Raw genomic sequence first — 22,508 nt, 5'->3', positions numbered from 1 at the left:
AAGGGGAAAGGAGAAAAGGGGGGAAGGGAAAAGGGGGAAAGGAAAAGAAAGGGGGAGAAAAAAAATGGGGAAAGGAGAGAGAGGAGGGGGTAGGGGTGAGGTGAGGAGAGGGAAGGGGAAAAAAAGGGAGGGGTAAACATGTGACATGTATCCCAAGATAAAGTCAAAATGGACACTTGATTTAGACATAAAGGGTGATACCATAAGCAAATTAGGGGAGCATGGAATAGTTTACTTGTCAAATATTTGGGCAAGTGAAGAATTCATATGACCAATGCTCTGACAGAGCATTAATAGGATGCAAAATGGATAATTTTTATTAAATTTAAAAGATTTTGCACAAACAAAACCAATCCAACCAAGATTAGAAGGAAAATAGAAAACTGGGGGAAAGTTTTTATAGCAAGTGTTTCTAACAAAGGCTTCTTTTCTCAAAAATACAGGGAACTGAATCAAATTTATATGAATGCTAGTCATTACCCAATTAATAAATCGTCAAAGGACATAAACAGCCAGTTTTCAGATGAAGCTATCCAGTCATATTGAAAAAATGCTTCAAGATCCCAGCTCTTAGAACAAAAACTGCTGAGGGAAACTGGAAAACAGTATGGCAGAAACTAGGAATAGATCAACATTTCACACTGAATACCAAGATAAAATCAAAATGGGCACATGACTTAGACATAAAGGGTGATACTATAAGCAAATTAGGGGAGGATGGAAGAGTTTACCTGTCAGATCTATGGATAAGGAAAGAATCTGGGAACAAATAAGAAATAAAGTACATTACTAGATGTATATTGGATAATGTCAATTATATTAAATTTTAAAAGGTTTTGTATAAATAAAGCCAAGATTAGAAGAAAACAAAAAAAATGAAGGAAAACTTTATAGCAAGTTTCTCTGCTAATGGCCTCATTTCTGAAATATATAGAGAACTGAGTCAAATTTTTAAGAATATAAATCATTCCCCAATTGATAAATGGCCAAAGGATATGAACAGGCAGTTTTCAGATGAAGAAATCAAAGTTATCTATAGACATATAAAAAAATGTTCCTAATCACTCTTGATTAGAGAAATGCAAATTAAAACAACTATGAAAAAAAGATAAAATCCCAAAACAAACAAATAAATAAATAATGTGGAAATACATTTTGAGTGATAAAACATGTATAATCCAGTGGAATTGCTTGTCAACTCCGGGAGGGGGGAAGGAAGAGGGGAAGGAGACAACATGAATTGTGTAACTTCAGAAAACTTATGTGTAAATTTGTTATTGGAATAAAATAAAGATAAAATTGAAAATAAATAAAACAACTCTGAGCTACCATCTCACACCTAAGAGAGTGGCTGATGTGATAGGAAAAGGAAAATGATAAGTGTTGGAGGGGATACAAGAAAATTGGGACACTAATGCACTGTTGGTGCAGCTATAAATCATTCTGGAGAGCAGTGTGGAACTATGTTCAAAGGGTTATAAAAGTGTGCACACCCTTTGATCCAGCAATACCACTACAAAGTCTGTATCCCAAAGAGAACCAAATAAAGAAGACAAAACCTATTTACATAAAAAGAAGCTCTTTTTGTGGTAGCAAAGAATTGGAATTTGAAGGAAAGTCCATCAAATGGAGAATAGTTGAAGAAATTCTTGTTATATGATGATAATGGAATACTATTTTCCACAAGAAATGATAAACAGGACAAATTCAGAAAAATTTGGAAAGACTTATATGAACTGATGCAAAGTAAAGTGAGCAGAACCAGGAGAACAGTGTATACAATAAAATATTATATGATAATCAACTGTGAAGGACTAAACCATTATCAGCAAACGAAGTCTTCAAGATAATCACAAGGGACTCATGATGAAAATGCTATCCACAGCCAAAGAAGGAACTGTTGGGAGTCTGAGGGCAGATTAAAGAATACCATCTTCCACTATATTTCCTTCATGAGATTTCTATTGTATGTATTATGTGTGTTCTGTCATGATATGAGCAATATGGAAATATGTATTGCACGAAAGTATAGGTATAACCTATATCAGACTATTTATCACCTCAGGGAGGAGGGAGAGGCTAGGAAGGGAAAAAAAAATCTTAATTCTAAAACGTCAGAAAACAATTGTCAAAAACTTTCTTTACGTAACTGAAAACATTTTTAATAGGAAAAAAATTTTTTAAATAACTAAAGTAGCTCTTTTTGTGGTGCCAAAGAATCGGAAATTAAGGGAATGTCCATCAATTGGGGAATGGCTGAAGAATTTATAGTATACGATTGTAATGGAATACTATTTTTCTATGAGAAATGATAAACGGGAGAAATTTGGAAAAACCTAGAAAAATTTATGTGAACTGAAACAAAGTTAAGTGAGCAGAATCAGGAAAATATGTATACAGTAGAAGCAATATTATACAATGAGCAATCACAAAAGACTTGACTATTAACAATACTACAATAATCCAAGATAACTCCAAAGGACTCATGATAAAAAATGCTAGCCTTCTCCAGAGAAAGAATTGATGGAATCTCAATGCTGACTGAAGTACATCATTTTTCAGTTTATTTTCAAGAAGTTTTTTTAGTGATATGTGTACCTTCGGCAACATGATGAATATGGAAATACATATTATATAATAGCACATATATAACCTGTATAAAATTGCTTATCATCTCAAGGCTGGGAGAAGAGAGGGAGGGAAAGAATACGGATCTCAAAATGTAAGAAAACAAATGTTAAAAAATTGCTTCTACATGTAATTGGGAGGAAAAATAAAATATTACTGGGGGGAAGAAATGGAGGATAGGGAAGGAAGAGGAATGGAGGAAAGGGATGGAGAGGGGAGAGAGAGAGAGAGAGAGAGAGAGAGAGAGAGAGAGAGAGAGAGAGAGAGAGAGAGAGAGAGAGAGAGAGAGAGAGAGAGAGAGAATATGAGGCTTCACAGGGCTCAGCTACACAAAGAAACAGTTATAAAAGATTAAAGTTCCAATCTCACTCCCTACTCTGAAAATGGGTTAAATAGAAACTTGTGTAGTCATTTAGGGATTTATATTCTCATGACAAAGCAGGTACAGAGTGGAATCAAAAAGTGAAGAAGAATTCACCTACAGCATTCAATAATTTCCTTTGGTGCCTCCCTTCCACACCTGCTCTCTTGGCTTAATATAAGTATTGGCCAGTATCATTTGATCTATCTATCTATCTATCTATCTATCTATCTTTCTTTCTTTCTTTCTTTCTTTCTTTCTTTCTTTCTTTCTTTCTTTCTTTCTTTCTATCTTCCTTCCTTCCTTCCTTCCTTCCTTCCTTCCTTCCTTCCTTCCTTCCTTCCTTCCTTTCTTTCTTTCTTTCTTTCTTTCTTTCTTTCTTTCTTTCTTTCTTTCTTTCTTTCTTTCTTTCTTTCTTTTTCTGATCTTTCTTCCTTCCTTTCTTTCTTCTTTTTTTCTCTCTCTCTTTTTTTAACCAAGACCATCATGTTCTTGGTATTCTCAAATAAGGTTTACAGGGACTCCTAAGAATCATAGGTTTAAAGCTGGAAGGGACCTCAGAAGTCATTTAAATTCAACCTCTTCATTTTATAGATGAGAAAACTGAAGCCCAGAGAAGTAAAGTGATTTGTCCAAGGTCACATAGGTAGTAAGGAGTAGACTGGAATTCAAACCCAAGTCCTCTAACTCCAAATTCAGCAGTCTTTGCATGGTAAGAATTCTGAACAAATGAACAAAATTATCAAGTGTTCTACATGTTCAACTAAAAAGTCACTCTGTTAGGTTCATTTACTTAGCTTCAAAACAATTTGTGCTAAACTTTGAGAGAACTCAAAGCCATGAATCGATTCATTCAACACAGGGACAAAGACTGAAGGTTGAGTTTCTTAATGAAATCTAAAATTTTTCATGGAGTTTTAACTACTGAAGCAAATGTACACCAAGTCTAACAAGAATGTACCACTTTCTACCCTAAATTCACATTAGCTTCTCATACTTGAGGTTTCTGGGCCAGGAACCTCAGCATAACTTGAAGAGGATTTTTCATCTATTAGTTTTTTTTTTTTTCTTCTATCGCCATATCATAGCTTCATTCTCCAGAACCTGGAATCAAGGGGCCAAATATAATGTTATCTATTAGCTTTTAAAGGAAAAAATCTTTCTATTAACAAAGAAAAAATTAATATTTATTTTAAGTTTTTGAAGTACCATCACTTAGCTATTGTTTACTAATGAAGACTATATTTTATCAGAGGTGAGGTGCAAGCTAGACTTTTAACTATATACAATAAGAGGAGGAGATTCAAGGGAATTCATAAAGTGGCCTGCTTCTACTAATTTTTATCCCTAAGAGTACCTAGGCCCTAGCAAATATATTTATCTCAAAAAAAGATTTGAAACTATAATGAAAATAATTATAAAACACTTTTTAGGGACAGCTGGGTAGCTCAGTGGATTGAGAGTCAGGCCTTCTAGAGACAAGAGGTCCTAGGTTCAAATCAGGCCTCAGACACTTCCCAGTTGTGTGACCCTGAGCAAGTCACTTGACCCCCATTGCCCGCCCTTACCACTCTTCCACCTAGGAGCCAATACACAGAAGTTAAGGTTTAAAAAAACACACACTTTTTATATAAATAAATTCAGATTAAAATAATTGAAGAAATATGAATTGTTCATGGATGCAAGGAGCAAATATAATTAAAATAACAATCTTCCCTAAACTAATCAACTTATTTTATTGAAATAGAAAAAAATAATAACGAAATTCATTTGGAAAAACAAAAGGTCAAGAATATTAAAGGAAATAATGGAAAAAATGCTAAGGAAATAAGTCTAACAGTATCATATTTTAAACTATATTATAAAGCAGTAATTATCGAATTGTCTGGCACTGCCTAAGAAATTGAAAAGTAGATCAGTGCACCAGAATAGACATACAACCCACAGTTATAAAATATTACAATTACCTTGTGTTTGACAAGGGTAAAGTTCCAAGTTTTTGGAATAAGAATTTACTACTTGGTAAAAACTATGGGGAAAACTGGAAGATAGGATCAAAATGGAAATGACAGATATAAAGGGAAATATAAACAAATAAAAAGAACAGGGAACATGTTCTTCTAGATTTATGGATAGAAGACTTTATGAATGAAAAAGAGGTAGAAAGTATCATGAAATGCAAAATGGCTAATTTTGAATACACTAAATTGAAGAGTTTTTGTACAAATAAAACCAATACAGTCCTGAATAGGAGGACAGCAATAAGTTGGGAAAAAAATTTGTGTGCACAGTTTCTAGAATAGATATCTAATGTCTAAAATATATAGAGAACTTTGTCAAATATATGAGTATGAGTCATTCCTCAATTGAAAAATGGTCAAAAGTTATGAACAGATATTTTTTGTTTGAAGAAATCAAAAGCTATATATAACTATATAATAAATGGCTATAAATAATGATTGGTTAGAGAAAAACAACTCTGAGATAGCATCTCACACCTATCAGATTGGCTAAAATGATAAAAGGGCAAAATGACAAATGCTGGAGAGGATATGGAAAAATAAGGATACTAATACATTGTTGGTAGAACTGTGAACTGATTCAACCATTGTGGAGAGTAATCTGGATTTATACTCAGTTATAAAACTGTGTATATTTTTTCCGGGTTAAGATGGTGGCAGAATAAAAGCAGCTGCTTGAACTCTTCTAACCCACGTATATAGGACTCCTCAAGAAGACATAAAAACAAATCCAGACAAAAGAAGGGACCCCACAACAGGGTGCAGCATCGAAGGTACGTGGAATTGGGGCATTTCCATGCTATAAAAGGGTGAAACAGCTCTCACTAAAACGCGAGCTGAGCCACCCCCTCCTCCACTCCACCTCACCTACAGTGCCAAAGCCAGCGCAAAAGATTCAGAGCAAGTTTGGGGCACCCATTAAGTCCCTGGCAGCTCACCAGAGCCTGTTCCTGAAAGCAGCAAGACATAAGACCCTCAAGAGGCTAAAGAACTCACAGACTTTGAACACAGACCTTGAGCGCAGGCGCAGGTGAAGGTGTGGACACAGACGCGGGCTAAGGCACGGACAAAGGGGCTGGATTCTGAGTGCAGGCCTGGACCTTGAGTGGGGACCCAGTACAGAGAGATGCTTGATTGTGGAAGCAGTGCCCTGAGACTGTTAAAGGAGCTTCAGGCAGAAGAATGAGCAAAGAGACCACCAGGAGGCTTAACCCAGACAACAACTAGACCTGAGACCTCAGGAGCCTAAAGAGTGCAGACAGATCCTGGGTGTGAGAATAAAGCTGAGAGGGCACTCAGCTCACAATGGCAAGCCAGAATCAGGAACCCCAGAAGAGAAAGATCAAGAAGAAACCTTTAACACTCGACAACTTTTACACAGAAAAAATCCAGACAACGGAGCAAACAGCAGAGGAAAACAAACAAGTAACCATATTCAAACCTACCCAAAACAATGAAAACTGGTCACAAGGTCTTAAAGAGTTCAAATCTGAGATTATGAGAAAGATGGAAGAGATCTGGCAAGAAAATAACAGTTTAAAAGGCAGAATTTCACAATTGGAAAGTGAGGCAAGTAAATCAAAGACCAGAAATGACCAGACTAAAAAGGAAAAATCAAAAGATTGTAGTCAAAAACCAAAAGATTGTAGCTGAAAACCAGTCTCTAAAGGCTAGAATTGGGCAATTCGAAAAAGATGCCCCCAAATCAAAAGAATTGATAAGCAAATTGGAGACCAAAATCAAACATCTGGAAAACAGGACAGACCAAATTGAAAATCAAAAGCTTATAGCAGAAAACCAGTGTCTAAAGACAAGAATTGGGCAAGTAGAAGCCAATGATCTATCAAGACAGCAAGAACAAATAAAACAAAGTCAAAAGACTGATAAAATAGAAGAAAACATGAAATATCTCAATGAGAAAGTGACAGACCAAGAGAACCGGTCTAGAAGAGACAATCTGAGAATCATTGGTCTTCCTGAAAAAGCAGAAATTAATAGAAATTTGGACTCCATACTAAAAGAAATTATTTAGCAAAATTGCCCTGAAGTTCTACAACAAGAGGGTAATATAGACATTGAAAGGATCCACAGATCACTCTCTACACTAGACCCTGAAAAGACAACTCCCAGGAATATAATACCCAAATTCAGGAGCTTCCAAGTAAAAGAAAAAATTTTACAAGAAGCCAGAAAGAGACAATTCAGATATCAAGGACCAACAATCAGGATCACACAGGATCTGGCAACCTCCACACTAAAAGACCGCAAGGCTTGGAATATGATGTTCAGAAAGGCAAGAGAACTGGGTCTACAACCAAGGATCACGTACCCATCAAAACTGACTACATTTTTCCAGGGGAAAGTTTGGGCATTCAACAAGATAGAAGATTTCCAAGTATTTACACAGAAAAGACCAAAACTAAATGGAAAGTTCGATATCCAACCACAAAAATCAAGAGAAACATGAAAAGGTAAATAAGAAACAGAAGGGAAAGTAAGAAAACTCATATTTTTTAAATTTGCCTCTTTAAGGGCTTCAATAAGATCTAATTATTTGTATTCCTAGGTGGAGAAATGTTATGTGTAATTCTCTGTAGTGAACTCTATTCATCATTATAGTATTCACTATTATAGTAATTAGAAGAATTATTCATACAGAGAGGTTGGAATACTAAATGGTCTAAGATGATATGGGTGGGTGGGAAAGAGGGAGGTGAATAGGAGAGGACACCAAGAGAATCTTGAAGGAATAAGAAAAAATAGGATATTCTATTACACACAAAGAGGGCATGGGAAGGGAAAGGGATGAATACTATTATAAGAATGAGAGGAAGAGAGCATTAAGAGTTAATATTTAAACCTTACTCTCAGTGTAATTAACCCTGAGAGGGAAGAGTAGCTTTATCCATTGTGATATAAAACTCTATCTAACCCTACTGAGAACGTCAGAAGGGATAAACCAAGGGGAGCAGGGGAGTGGGGAGGTCAAAAAAGGGAGGGGAGAAGGGGGAGGGAATTCATTAGGCCTTAAAAATAAAAAGAGGGGAATAATAAGGGAGGGGGTAGAAAGGGAAGTAAATCAAGGGAGGGGACAAGGGTTACTGGCTTAAAGCAAACCACTGGTTTAAAAGGAAATAGTGTAAGAAGAAGGAGTAGAACTAGGAGAGGATACCAAAATGTCGGCAAATACACAAATGATAATTATAACTCTGAATGTGAATGGGATGAACTCGCCCATAAAAAGGAACCAAATAGAAGAGTGGATTAGAAACCAAAATCCTACCATATGTTGTCTACAAGAAACACATATGAGGCAAGTGGACATACACAGGTTTAAGGTAAAGGGCTTCAGCAAAATCCTTTGGGCATCAAATGAGAAAAAGAAGGCAGGAGTGGCTATTATGATTTCTGACAAAGCCAAAGTAAAAATAGATATGATTAAAAAAGACAGGGAAGGTAATTACATCCTGATAAAAGGCAGTATAGATAATGAGGAAATAACAGTGCTCAATATGTATGCACCAAATGGCATAGCTTCCAAATTCGTAAAAGAGAAACTGATAGAGCTCAAAAAGATCTCCCATACTAGTGGGAGATCTAAATATTCCTCTTTCATATCTAGATAAATTAAACCAAAAAATAAATAAGAAAGAGGTAAGAGAGGTAAATGAAGTCCTAGAAAAATTAGATTTAATAGATATGTGGAGAAAAATAAATAGGGACAAAAAGGAATACACCTTCTTTTCAGCTGCACATGGTACATTCACAAAGATTGACCATGTAATAGGGCATAGAAACATTGTAAACAAATGCAAAAGAACAGAAAGAATAAATGTAACCTTCTCAGATCATAATGCAATAAAAATAATAATTAGTAAGGGCACCTGGACAGGCAAATTAAAAACTAATTGGAAATTAACCAAAACCAGCTAGTCAAAGAAGAAATCATAGAAACAATCAACAATTTCATTGAAGAGGATGACAATGATGAGACATCCTACCAAACTCTGTGGGATGTAGCCAAGGCAGTACTCAGGGGGAAATTTATATCCTTGAGTGCATATATTAACAAATTAGGAAGGGCAGAAATTAATGAATTGGGCATGCAACTTAAAAAATTAGAAAGTGAGCAAATTAAAAATCCCCAGATGAAAACTAAATTAGAAATACTAAAAATCAAGGGAGAAATTAATAAAATCAAAAGTAAAAGAACTATTGAATTAATAAATAAGACTAGAAGCTGGTATTTTGAAAAAACAGATAAAATAGACAAAGTACTGGTCAATCTAATAAAAAAAAGGAAAGAAGAAAACCAAATTGACAGTATCAAAGATGAAAAGGGAGACCTCACCTCCAATGAAGGGGAAATTAAGGCAATCATTAAAAATTATTTTGCCCAATTATATGGCAATAAATATAACAATTTAGGAGATATGGATGAATATTTACAAAAATATAAATTGCCTAGATTAACAGCAGAAGAAATAGAATACCTAAATAATCCCATATCAGAAAAAGAAATTGAACAAGCCATCAAAGAACTCCCTAAGAAAAAATCGCCAGGGCCTGATGGATTCACAAGTGAATTCTATCAGACATTGAAAGAGCAAGTAATCCCAATACTACATACATTATTTGATATAATAAGCAAAGAAGGAGCCCTACCAAATTCTTTTTATGACACAAATATGGTACTGATTCCAAAGCCAGGTAGATCAAAAACAGAGAAAGAAAACTACAGACCAATCTCCCTAATGAACAAAGATGCAAAAATCTTAAATAGAATACTAGCAAAGAGACTCGAGCAAGTGATCAAGAGAATCATCCACCATGATCAGGTGGGATTTATACCAGGAATGCAAGGATGGTTCAACATTAGGAAAACCACCCACATAATTGACCATATCAACAATCTAACAAACAAAAATCACATGATTATCTCAATAGATGCTGAAAAAGCCTTTGACAAAATACAGCATCCATTCCTATTGAAAACCCTGGAAAGTATAGAAATAGAAGGACCTTTCCTAAAAATAATAAACAGTATATACCTAAAACCATCAAGAAGCATCACATGCAATGGGGATAAATTAGAAGCCTTCCCAATAAGATCAGGAATAAAACAAGGATGCCCACTATCACCTCTATTATTCAACATTGTACTAGAAACACTAGCAGTAGCAATTAGAGAAGAAAAAGAAATTGAAGGTATCAAAATAGGCAATGAGGAGACTAAGCTATCACTCTTTGTAGATGATATGATGGTCTACTTAAAAAATCCTAGAGAATCAACTAAAAAGCTAATAGAAATAATCAACAACTTTAGCAAAGTAGCAGGATGCAAAATAAATGCACATAAATCATCAGCATTTCTATATATTTCCAACACATCACAGCAGCAAGAGGTAGAAAGAGAAACACCATTTAAAATCACCCTAGAGATAATATAAAATACTTAGGAATCTATCTACCAAAACAAACAGGAATGATACGAAAACAACTACAAAACACTTTCCAAACAAATAAAACTAGATCTAAACAATTAGAAAAACATTGATTGCTCACGGGTAGGACAAGCTAACATAATAAAAATGACCATTCTACCCAAATTAATTTACCTATTTAGCACCATACCTATCAAACTACCAAAAAACTTTTTTACTGAATTAGGAAAAACTACAAGAAAGTTCATCTGGAATAACAAAAGATCAAGAACATCAAGGGAAATAATGAAAAAAAAAATGTGAAGGAAGGGGGCCTAGCAGTACCAGATATTAAACTATACTATAAAGCAGCAGTCATCAAAACGGTATGGTACTGGCTAAGAGACAGAAGGGAGGATCAGTGGAATAGACTTGGGGTAAGTGACATCAGCAAGACAGTGTATGATAAACCCAAAGAGCCCAACTTTTGGGACAAAAATCCACTATTTAAAAAAAACTGCTGGGAAATTTGGAAAACAATATGGGAGAGATTAGGTTTAGATCAACATCTCACACCCTACACACCAAGATAAATTCAGAATGGGTGAATGACTTGAATATAAAGAGGGAAACTATAAATAAGTTAAGTGAACACAAAATAGTATACTTGTCAGATCTCTGGGAAAGGAAAGATTTTAAAACCAAACAAGAGTTAGAGAAAATTACAAAATGTAAAATAAATTATTTTGATTATATCAAACTAAAAGCTTTTGTACAAACCAAAACAATGTAGCCAAGATCAGAAGGGAAACAACAAATTGGGAAAAAATCTTTATAACAAAAAAACTCTGACAGGGGTCTAATTACTCAAATATACAAGGAGTTAAATCAATTGTATAAAAAAATCAAGCCATTCCCCAATTGATAAATGGGCAAGGGACATGAATAGGCAATTTTCAGATAAAGAAATCAAAACTATCAATAAGCACATGAGAAAGTGTTCTAAATCTCTAATAATTAGAGAAATGCAAATCAAAACAACTCTGTGGTATCACTTCACACCTAGCAGATTGGCTAAAATGAAAGAAGGGGAGAGTAATGAATGCTGGAGGGGATGTGGCCAAATTGGAACATTAATGCATTGCTGGTGGAGTTGTGAACTGATCCAACCATTCTGGCTGGCAATTTGGAACTATGCTCAAAGGGCTATAAAAGAATGCCTGCCTTTTGATCCAGCCATACCACTGTTGGGTTTGTACCACAAAGAGATCATAGATAAACAGACTTGCACGAAAATATTTATAGCCGTGCTTTTTGTGGTGGCAAAAAACTGGAAAATGAGGGGATGCCCTTCAATTGGGGAATGGCTGAACAAATTGTGGTATATGCTGGTGATTGAATACTATTGTGCTCAAAGGAATAAAAAACTAGAGGAATTCCATGTGAACTGGAAAGACCTCCAGCAATTGATGCAGAGCAAAAGGAGCAGAGCCAGAAGAACATTGTACATAGAGACTGATATACTATGGTAAAATTGAATGTAAGGGACTTCTGTACTAGCAGCAATGCAATGACCCAGGACAATTCTGAGGGATTTATGGAAAAGAACGCTACCTATATCCAGAGGAAGAACTGCAGGAGAGGAAACACAGAAGAAAAGCAGCTGCTTGAATACATGGGTTGAGGCGGACATGATTGGGGATGTAGACTCGAAACTACCACACCAATGCAACTATCAACAATTTGGAAATAGGTCTTGATCATTGACACATGTTAAAACCAGTAGAAATGCATATCGGCCATGGGAAGGGGGGAGTTCGGGGGGTGAAGGGGAAAGTAAGAGCATAAATCATGTAACCATGTTAACTTTTCTAAAAATTAAATATTAATAAATGTTAAAAAAAAGAAAAAATTAAATAAAACTATGTATACCTTTTGACCCAGCAATATCATTATAAGTCTATTTCCTAAGGCAGTGATGGACAAACTTCTTAAAGAGGGGGCCAAAGGAAAGGAAATGCTCATCTGTCAATCTGTTTCTAAAGCAAGTCTTTCGAAGTTTCATTCTATTGTATCCTACTCATTGTATTCATCAGATTAGGAATAATGTTGCATGGCCAGATAGAATATTTCAAAGGGCTGCATCTGGCCCGTGGGCTGTAGTTTGCCCATCACTATCCCAAGGTGATCAAGTAAAAAAAAAGAAAAGAAACTATATGTTCTAAAATACTTATAATATCTCTTTTTTGTGGTGGCAAAGAACTGGAAACTGAAGGGAACTGAAGGGATATTCATCAACTGGGGAAAAGCAGAACAAGTTGTAGTACATGATTAAAATAGAATATGATAGCACCATAAGAAATGACAAAAAAGATGGTCACAAAAAAAACCTGCAAAGACTTATGTGAAGTGAGGCAAAATGAACAGAACCAGGAGAACGTGGTAACAATAATGTATGATGATCAACTGGGAATGACAACTATTTTCAATAAGGCAAGAATCCAGGACAACTCCAAAGGACTCATGACAAAAAAAGACATCTACCACCATGGAAGGAACAGATAGTCTGAATGCAAGTTGAAACATCATTCTTCATTGTATTTCCTCTGTGAATTTTTCTCTAGTGTAAACAGTATGTCTCTTGTTTCACAACATGACAAACGGGGAAATATATATTATATGATAATATATGTACACTCTATATAATATTACTTGCCTTTTGGGGGAGGGGAGGTGTGGGAGGGAAGAGAAAAAAAAGAATAGGACATAAAATTTTGGACACAGCTGATGTAGGAATTTATTTCTTTTCGATAAGCATATTTATTATAACTTACATATTTATAATAAATCATATGTATTATATTATTGTTAGGTTATAAACTATGTTATTATGTATTAAAAACATAAAAATAAATATCTACGTTTTTAAAAAATATTTGTCAATTTCTGAGTCATCTGACCAAATAAGATGGTGGATTGTCTATTTTCCCCATATAAAGAAAAAAGGCTGAAATCCCAAAGATTTCAAGAGGAGAAAAAGTCCATTAAAAATCTAGAGCAAGCAAGAAGAGATAGAAACATAAATTCTTGAGAATCTACCTGCCAAGTCAAACCCAAGAGCTTTAGAAACACAATTATGAAATACTTTTTATACAAATAAAGGCAGATCTAAATAATTGGAGAAATAATAGTTTCTCATGGGTAGGCCAAGTCAATGTAATAAAAATGACAATTATGCCTAAGTTAATTTATTTATTCAGTACCATGCCAATCAACCTAACAAAGAATTATTTTATAGGGTTAGAAAAAATAGTTACAAAATTCATATGGGAAGAACAATGAAGAATATCAAGGGAATTCAATGAAAAAAAATATGAAGGCAAGTGGCACAGCAGTAGCAGATTTCAAATTATATTACAAAGTAGTAGTCATGAAAGCAGTCTGGAACTGGCTAAGAAACAGAATGATAGACCAGTGGAATAGATTAGGTACACAATACACCAGGGGTTGGCAACGTATAGCTCTCGAGCCATATCTGGCTCCACCTCCCAACTGGCCAGTCCAGACAGAACTCCAGGATGTGCCCCAGGGGGCCCTTCAGCCCCCACCCCATATTCCAGCGCCTTCCACCTCCATCCTCCTCCTTCTGTAGGTGTTTATGGCTCTCAAGGCCAAAAAGGTTGCCGACCGTTGCAATACACAGTAGTAAATGATCATAACAATTTAGTGTTTGATAAACTCAAACATACATGCTTCTGGGATAAGCACTCACTATATGACAAAAATTGCTGGGAAAATTAGATAGCATTTTGGCAGAAACTAGACATAGACCAACATATAGTCAAAATGGATAAATGACTTAGACATAAAGGATGATTCCATAAGTAAATGAGGAGATCATGGAAAAATGTACCTTTTAGATCTATAGATATAGGAAGAATTTATGAACAAACAAGAGAAGGAGAGGATCACAAGAAGTAAAATGGATAATTTTTAATATATGAAATGAAAAAGCTTCTGCACAAAACTAATGCAACCAAAATTAAAAGGAAAACAAGAAACTGGGGGAAATTTTTTACAGCAAGTTTCTCTGGTAAAATCTTAATTTCTCAAATATATAGGGAACCAAGCCAAATTTATAAAAATAAGAGTCATTCCCCAGTTGACAAATGTTCAAAAGATATGAATATACTGTTTTCAGAAGAAGAAATCAAAGCTATCAATAGTTTCCTGAAAAAATGCTCTAAATCCTTATTAATTAGAAAAATGCAAATTAAAACAACTCTCATATACTACCTCACATCTCTGAGATTAGCTAACATGAGAGAAAAGGACAATGGCAAATGCTGACAGGGATGTGGAAAAATTGGATCACTAATGCATTGTTTGTTAGAGTTGTGAATTAATCCAACCATTCTGGAGAACAATTTGGATCTATGCATAACCTTTGATCCATCAATTCCACTACTAGACCTATATCCCAAAGAGATCAAAGAAAAGGGAATGGGGCTTATTTGCACAAAAAATATTTATAGCAGCTCTTTCTGGGATGGCAAAGAATTGGAAACTAAGGAGAAGCCCATCATTTGGGAATGGTTGAACAAACTGTGGCATATGATTGTGATGGAATATTACTATGTTATAAGAAATCACAAGCAGGATGGTTTCAGAAAATCCAGAAAAACTTATATGAACTTATTCAAAGTAAAGTGAACAAAATAAGGAGAACATTATATACGGTAACAGCAATATTTTAAGAATATTGTATTGTATTGTAAGATTATTCTTATTGTAAGAATTTTGTATTGTAATTCTGTTACATTGTAAGAATATTGTAAGCATCGTAAGAATTTTTGTAATATTTTAAGAATATTCAAGATTGTAAGAATAATCAACTGTGAAAGATTTAGCTACTATCATCAAATATCTCTGATAAAAGTTTAATATCCTATCAAAAACCATTATCCAATAGACAAGTGGTCATATCATATGAACAAATTGTTCTCAAATTAAGAAATGGAAACTATCAACAACAATATGAATTCTACGAATCACTCAGAATTGATTTGTAGAGAGCACCAGTAAGATGCTAATCAAAATAACCCAGAGTTTTCACCATTCACCCAGTAAACTGGCAAAGATAACAAAAAATAGAAACAGCCAATGTTGAAGGGATTATAGAAAGATAAATACACCAATACATTGTGTGGAACTGTGAATTGGTGCAACCATTCTGAAAAGCAATTCAAAATCATTCAAATAAAGTGACTAAAATGACCCCAGATATTCCACCACTAGGTTTATATCCCAAGAAGATCAATGACAATAAAAAAAGCTTCTCCATAAGTACTAAAATACTTAAAGAAGCACTTTTTGTGGTAGGAAAGAGCTAAAAACAAATAGATGTCCATCAAATGGAAAATGGCTAAAGAAATTGTAGTATATAAATATAGTAGAATATTTCTGTTCTGCAATAAGCAACAAATATGATGAATACAAAGAATTATGGAAAGATGCACACAAAATAAGCAGTCAGGAAAGCAATCAATGAAATGATACAAAAATGTAAATGAAAAGAACATTAAGCCTAGCCCCCAAAGACATACAAGAAAACATTGCTTTCATTCCTGCCCACACTCCTTTCCAAAAGTGAGAATTCAAATCATTATTGATTAGAAAAAATGCAAATTAAAACATCTCTGAAGTATCACTTCATACCTAGTAGATCAGCTAATATGTCAGAAAAGAAAATGTATAAATACTGGAGATGATGTGAGAAAATTGGGACACCAATGCACTGGTGATGGAGTTATGAACTGACTCAACCATTCTGGAGACCAATTTGAAACTATACTTAAAAAGCTATAAAATTGTGCATATCCTTTCAAGCAGCAGTACCACCACTATATCTGTATCCCATAGAAATTTTTTTTTTAAAGGGGAAAGAATCTACTTGTATCAAAAATTTATAGCAGCTCTTTCCAGAGTAGCAAAGAATTGGAAACTGAGGGGATATCCATCAATTGGGGAATTGTTGAACAAGTAGGGCATATGATTGTAATGGAATACTATTGTGCCTTAAGAAACGATGAGCAGGAGGATTTCAGAAAAGCCTGGAAAGACCTACATGAACTCATGAAGAGTGAAGTGAGCAGAACCAGGGGAACATTGTAAACAATAACAGCAATATTGTACAATGAACAATTTAGCTATTCTCGGCAATATAATGATCCAAGACCCAAAGCAATATAAGGATCCAAGTCCCAAAGGTCTTATAATGAAAAATGCTATCTATCTCCCGAGAAAGAATTGATGGAATTTGAATGCAGATTGAAACAGAACATTCTTCACTTTATTTTCTTCATGAGTTTTTCCCTCACAAGACAAATAGGGAAATACATTTTGTATGATTGCACATATATAACCAATAGCAAATTGCTGTCTCAGGGAAGGGGAAGGAGAAGAAGGAAGGGAGAGAAGAATGTAGAATTCAAAAAGTTAGAAAATGAATGCCTAAAATTGTTGTTACATGTTTAAGTGGGGGAAAATAAAACAATACTGAAGAAAATTAATTAATTTAAAACTGGGAATCCAAAGGTGCAGAATATGTATGTGTCTTCAGACTTTTTCTGTTGTGATGGGCAGAATGAGCCCCACTTGTTCCTGGTCCAACATTTAATTCAACTCACCTCCCATTTGGGTCCATCCAGGGCTGGGGATAATCCATCTATATCCAGCAGTTGTTCAGAGATCCGACTTCGAAAACCAAAGTCCTAAGGGCAGAGGAGATAAGAGAATGAATTCCTAACCCAGAGAGACCAAAGGGGACTACTCCACTACATACCCTAATGCTCACTGTTCTCCATGATGGTTGGAAGGGGCCCAGAGCCCCACTCAGTTAAGGGAAAACCCTTCCCAGCTGCATCCCTTTCCTCCTGAAGCACAAGCAGGATTCAAGGACTGACAGAAGAATCCCTAACCTCAACAAAGGGATTTGGATGCTCTTGGAGATGGTGAAAAGCAACTATTTTAGATATCAGACCCAACACCAATTTTCTCTGGGAGGTATTAGCCCACAGGCACCCACACACACACACTGCTCTCCCAGTCTGGAGTGCTTCTCTTTAATAGCTAGAGGACTGCTACCTGACCACAGGCTAATAAGAACTCATCCCTTAGCAATGATAACAAGATTCTCAGCCAAGACTCCAGTCCTGACGCCCAGAGCTCTTTCTACCCTCAACCCAAAGATGCTGGAGGGCATCCTCCTTCACAAGGGCAATTTTTTTTTCTTTTTTCTTTTTTTAAACCCTTACCATCCATCTTAGAATCAGTACTGTGTATTGGCTCCAAGGCAGAAGAGTGGTAAAAGCTAGGCAAAGAGGGCAAAGAAACTTGCCCAAAGTCACAAAGCTAGGAAGTTTCTGAGGCCAGATTTGAACCCAGGACCTCCAATTTCTAGGCCTGGCTCTCAATCTACTGAGCCACCTAAGCTGCCCCTGTCAATTTGTTTTTTAAAAAAGGCCAGGTTCATTTTTCCTCAGGCCTTGCTGATATGGCTACTCATCCCAGGCCATACTTACCATTGGCATTTTGGCCCCATGCATTCTACTTTTAGCTTTCTGGAGTCTTTTTCTCTTTTGGTGATATTTCTGTTTTGGCTTGGATCCTACCCTAGATTTCCCCAGGTACTCTCTGTCTTTGTAAGCCTTTAGGACAGTTAGCTACAGGGGCTCAAACCTCTTCATTCCTCTGTCCTTCTTCCTAACCTCACAGCTCTTTTTTTGGCTTTTTCTTACCTAAAAATAAAACTTCACAGACTTCTCCCCTTAAGTGAAGATGCCTGTCAAATAACCAAGAAGCAGCAAGGTAGAAAGTCTAGAAATAGAGAAAATATGAGTGCCTCCTCTCTCCCTTCTTTGCCAAGGGAGTGGACTATGAATATATAACACTGAATATAAGCTTAGGCTCAGCTGATGTTTCAGTTAATTTTACTGTTTCCTCCCCTCCTTTTTAATTATGTTTTAAGGGAAAGCTCACGGGGTAGAGAGGGAAGGAGGGGCAGCAGGATTTATTCAGAAATTAAGGTACTATAATCGCTGCTCAGTCTTTTAGCTAAGACCAAGTGTAGTAAAATATGGAAAAGAAAGAAAAATAATTAAGCCTCATTAAAAACAAAAGATACTGATAAAATTATTTTTAAAAGGAAATACAGTGGTGATGAAATCCTGACACAAAACTTTACCTTTATAGAAAACAGTAGAACAGCTAGGTAGCACAGTGGACACAGAGAGCCAAGCCTGGCGACAGGAGATCCTGGGTTCAAATTTAACCTCAGGCATTTCCTAGTTGTGTGACCCTAGGCAAGTCACTTAATCCCAATTGCCCAGTCCTTACTGCTCTTCTGCCTTAGAACCATTCTAAGACAGAGGGGAGGAGTAGGAAGAGGAGAAGGAGGAGGAGAAGGAGGAGGAGGAGGAGGAGGAGGAGGAGGAGGAAGAAAACACTAAGAATCTCTAATGGGCAGAGTAGAATCAATCTGGATAAAGTTCTAGGATTGACCCCCCCCACCCCAATTTCAAGACTATACAAATGAGCAGCCCTATCTTTGAAATTACAGGTGGATGTGATATGCCAGAAAGTAACTAAAATGACATGCATGTGATTCTCTATATAATTGACTTACCAAGCCAAGAAATGATTTGGGATTAGAATGGTCTGAGAACTGCAACTCTTGCACATGGTCACTGACCTCTGACTCCTGGGAGAAGACACACAAAGAAAAATCACATAAAGAAATATATTACAAAAAGAGTTATAGCTATTCTAACACAATCAAGAGAAAGGTTCTGTAATTATCCATGAAATTCAATTCAGTCACACTGAAAGCACATATATTTTGGTCTTCACAGATTATTCCTGCTCAAAAGAAAAAGAAATCTGTCCTCTTTAAATGATCTAGATAGTTATATGCCTTCTCTCCATAGTAACTGCCACACTCTCCACATTTTGGCTGGGCAGATCCAGCATGAATCTATCCACCTCCAGTTCAATTCAAATCACCAAGGACACAATTAAGAGAAAAATGTCTCTGAGACTATGGAAAAGGACAACCAGGTGTGGTGGGCAAGGATGGAGACTTGGGGGGTGGGGTTCAAACCACGAATGTAAAAGACAATGGAAATAGAGAGCAGAAGACAAACAGAGCATTAAGATCCCTGGAGGTGCTAGCAGAAAAAACAACTTCTGCTCTGAATTTCCAGTGCCAGCAGGTTTAAAGCCTGGTTCAGGATTTTACTGCCCTACAGGGCCCTGGGAATATTTGTCACAATTAAGGGTGTTGGCTCTGTAGCTGTTTCTGACAGTCTATTGAAGGTCTGCAAATGGAGCTTCCTGCATTGGTAATAAAGATGTGGGACTGAGACTTTGTAGAGTGCTTACAAAAGCAGCAAGGGAGTACAGGCAGCAACTGCCTATGAGAAGGAGACTTACTTCATTAACATCCGATCTGCTCTCTGTTTTCAGCTCTGGCAACTCCTTCTCTAGTACATTCAGTACCTCTTCTTTCTCAAAGCCCACCTCTCCAACAGCAACTGGGTCTTGTAATGATTTCTTGCTGGCTGCTCCAGTATTTTCACCAGTCCCTGAGTCTACTCCTTGGCTCATTTGCAGCCGGGAGGCCCCAGGATCACCCTTCTCACTATCTTCCTTGCCTGGGAGGTAAGCACTTGCCAACTTCCCTCGTTGGCCTTCACCATCTGCACTGCCCAGGCTGCTATCTATATCACGGCTGGAGTGCCTGTCAGAAGTCTGGGGACAGGGGACATCTGAACCCAGAGATGTTTCCTTCTTATCTTCTGCTTGGCTTCTTGGAGACTCCTAAGTAGCAGGTAGATAAATGTGTGTTTTTTTAAAAACCCATCCAGAGGAAATGCAAAGAGAGATTAAGTTACTTAACAAAAGTCTAGTGAATTCTATCAATAGTGAGCTATATTTCTTCAATACTTCAACAAGTTTATATTGAGCATTTACTAAGTACCAAAGACTATAGGGAATATATAGAATAAGACATGGTCTGTGTACCTCAAGGAACTTAGAGTCTAATAAAGGAAACGGTACAAGTATACAAATGATTATCAAGATATACATTTCAAGATAGTCACGATAACATGGTTATATAAAATATATGCTATATATTATATATATAAAAAAAGAAACAAAGAACTATGGAATCTTGAGGGTTAAAGAGATTTCTTCAAGCTTGGGATAAGAAAAGGCAGAGGGGTGATATTCAGCAGTCAAGTTTGGCTAAGGACTAAAATGTGTAAAAATGCAAATAGTAGGAAAAAAGGCTGGAAAGGTAAATTGAAACCTGATTCTAGGACACTGAAAGCTAGGCCAAAAGATTTCAACTTTATTTGGTAGACAGTAAGAAACCAATGAAAATTTTTTATCAGGAGAGAACTTACAGTGATTTACAGTCATATAAAACAAACTAGAGAGATTTCATGCTCAAAGTGAGAGGAAATGAGGGTGTGAACTATGGTAATGGAAGTAGGAATGGAGAAGATGGGATGGATGTGAGAGATATTATGGACAACTGACCCAACTCAGCACTTATTTGCAACGAAGGAGGATAAGGAAGAAAGTCAAAAAAATGTCTGAAGGTTTTCAGCTTAGGTACTTGGGACAGTGCCTCCAGTCTCTAGACTATGCTGCTGCCATAAAAATGTGGGTCATTCAAAATGATGACCACAAATGTGGGTTCACTCATCTCAGGCAATACTCACCACCGATTACTTCTACCATAAAGGGAAAGCTACCATGGCAATACTGACACCCATCCTGGTCCCAGTCTCTGAGACAGAAGATAACAAGCAGATTTGAAAGTCAAAATTTTAGAAAATACAATGCCTGAGAACCATGTAAAATTAAGAGATATGTTGAGAGAGCCAGGATTTCCTTAGTATGCGTATTACCTTCACTAACAAAGACCATAGCATCCATTTATGAGATGGTATGGCAAAAAAATAAATAAACAACTCATCACCAAGTGGTCAACCCTTTGGTGATGAACATCTTGGGGCCAAACTAGGTTGGTCCTCATTCTGTCTCAATGGACCAGTACTTGGTACCTTTCTAGTCATAGTAGCAAATCTATCAGAATTTGGGCTATACTGGCAAAGCCTCTAAGAAACCAAGGTCACTTCCAAACGACACTGAAATCTTGGAGGAAGACTTCAGTGTATGGTAAAAACAAACTAAACCACCCAAATCAAGGGGATCTTGAGTAGTAGTGGGGAAACAGCTAATAAAATATAGTGGATTTTGACCTGAATGTGAGACTTTTCGCCACCTAGTGGACTGGAATGTCTAATATACATTTAATCAAAGACTTGGACACCTAAATAATATTCCATTATATTACTCTGGTCCCAACCCTCAGCAGGAATCTGGGAAGGAAAAACCAAGGAAAACCAAGTAAAAGCCTGAGGAAAAGCTAAATGAGGAGAACAAAAATGAGGTTTTCAAAAAAGAGCATAACAGCTCATTCTAAAAAATAAAAATAAAAAAATTTTCAAAAAAATAACTATTTTTTTCCCATTTCTTCCTCTAATGCTTCCAGATGTGGTGGGTTCTACTTGCTTGAAGGTTTTCAAGCCAAGAGTGGGCAATACTTTGCACAGTACATTATATTTAATGCATGGATTAGATGGCTCAGATGGCCATTGAGCTTCCTTACAACTCACATATTCTGAGATACCTTTCATCAATATGAGGAACTCCCAATATGGAACTCTCTCCATGACAAAGATCAGTACAGTAACCTATAACTTACAATTTTAGAAAGCTGCTTGGGAGAACTGAAAAGTTAAGTAGCTCACCCTTAAACCTATGTCTTTTTGAAACAAAGACAGCCCTCAATGAACAACATTATATGCCCCATCTTGGTCACCAGAACAGATAATGAAACATACCTCTCCCTTCTTTGCTGAAAGAGGAGTATTAGGTATGTGTAATGGTACATACATTGTGAAATATAGTCATGGCAAGAGGTCATTGTGATTAAAGATT

General features: G+C 36.2%; 1 protein-coding gene across 1 annotated transcript in view; it reads right to left on the bottom strand.

The window, feature by feature from the left end:
• CEP164 (centrosomal protein 164) overlaps positions 1 to 22,508 on the bottom strand; it is a 92,872-nt gene that overhangs the window by 33,701 nt on the left and 36,663 nt on the right. Inside the window, exons 8-10 of the mRNA XM_044669602.1 lie at positions 19,926 to 20,312; positions 19,120 to 19,194; positions 17,123 to 17,206 (exon numbers count right to left, since the gene is read on the bottom strand). Of these exons, the coding sequence (XP_044525537.1) occupies positions 17,123 to 17,206; positions 19,120 to 19,194; positions 19,926 to 20,312 (546 nt within the window). The remainder of the gene's footprint in view (positions 1 to 17,122; positions 17,207 to 19,119; positions 19,195 to 19,925; positions 20,313 to 22,508) is intronic.

Source organism: Gracilinanus agilis, chromosome 3 (assembly GCF_016433145.1).
Source record: "Gracilinanus agilis isolate LMUSP501 chromosome 3, AgileGrace, whole genome shotgun sequence".
NCBI classification, from domain to species: Eukaryota; Metazoa; Chordata; class Mammalia; order Didelphimorphia; family Didelphidae; genus Gracilinanus; species Gracilinanus agilis.
This window is presented reverse-complemented; position numbering and strand designations above follow the sequence as displayed.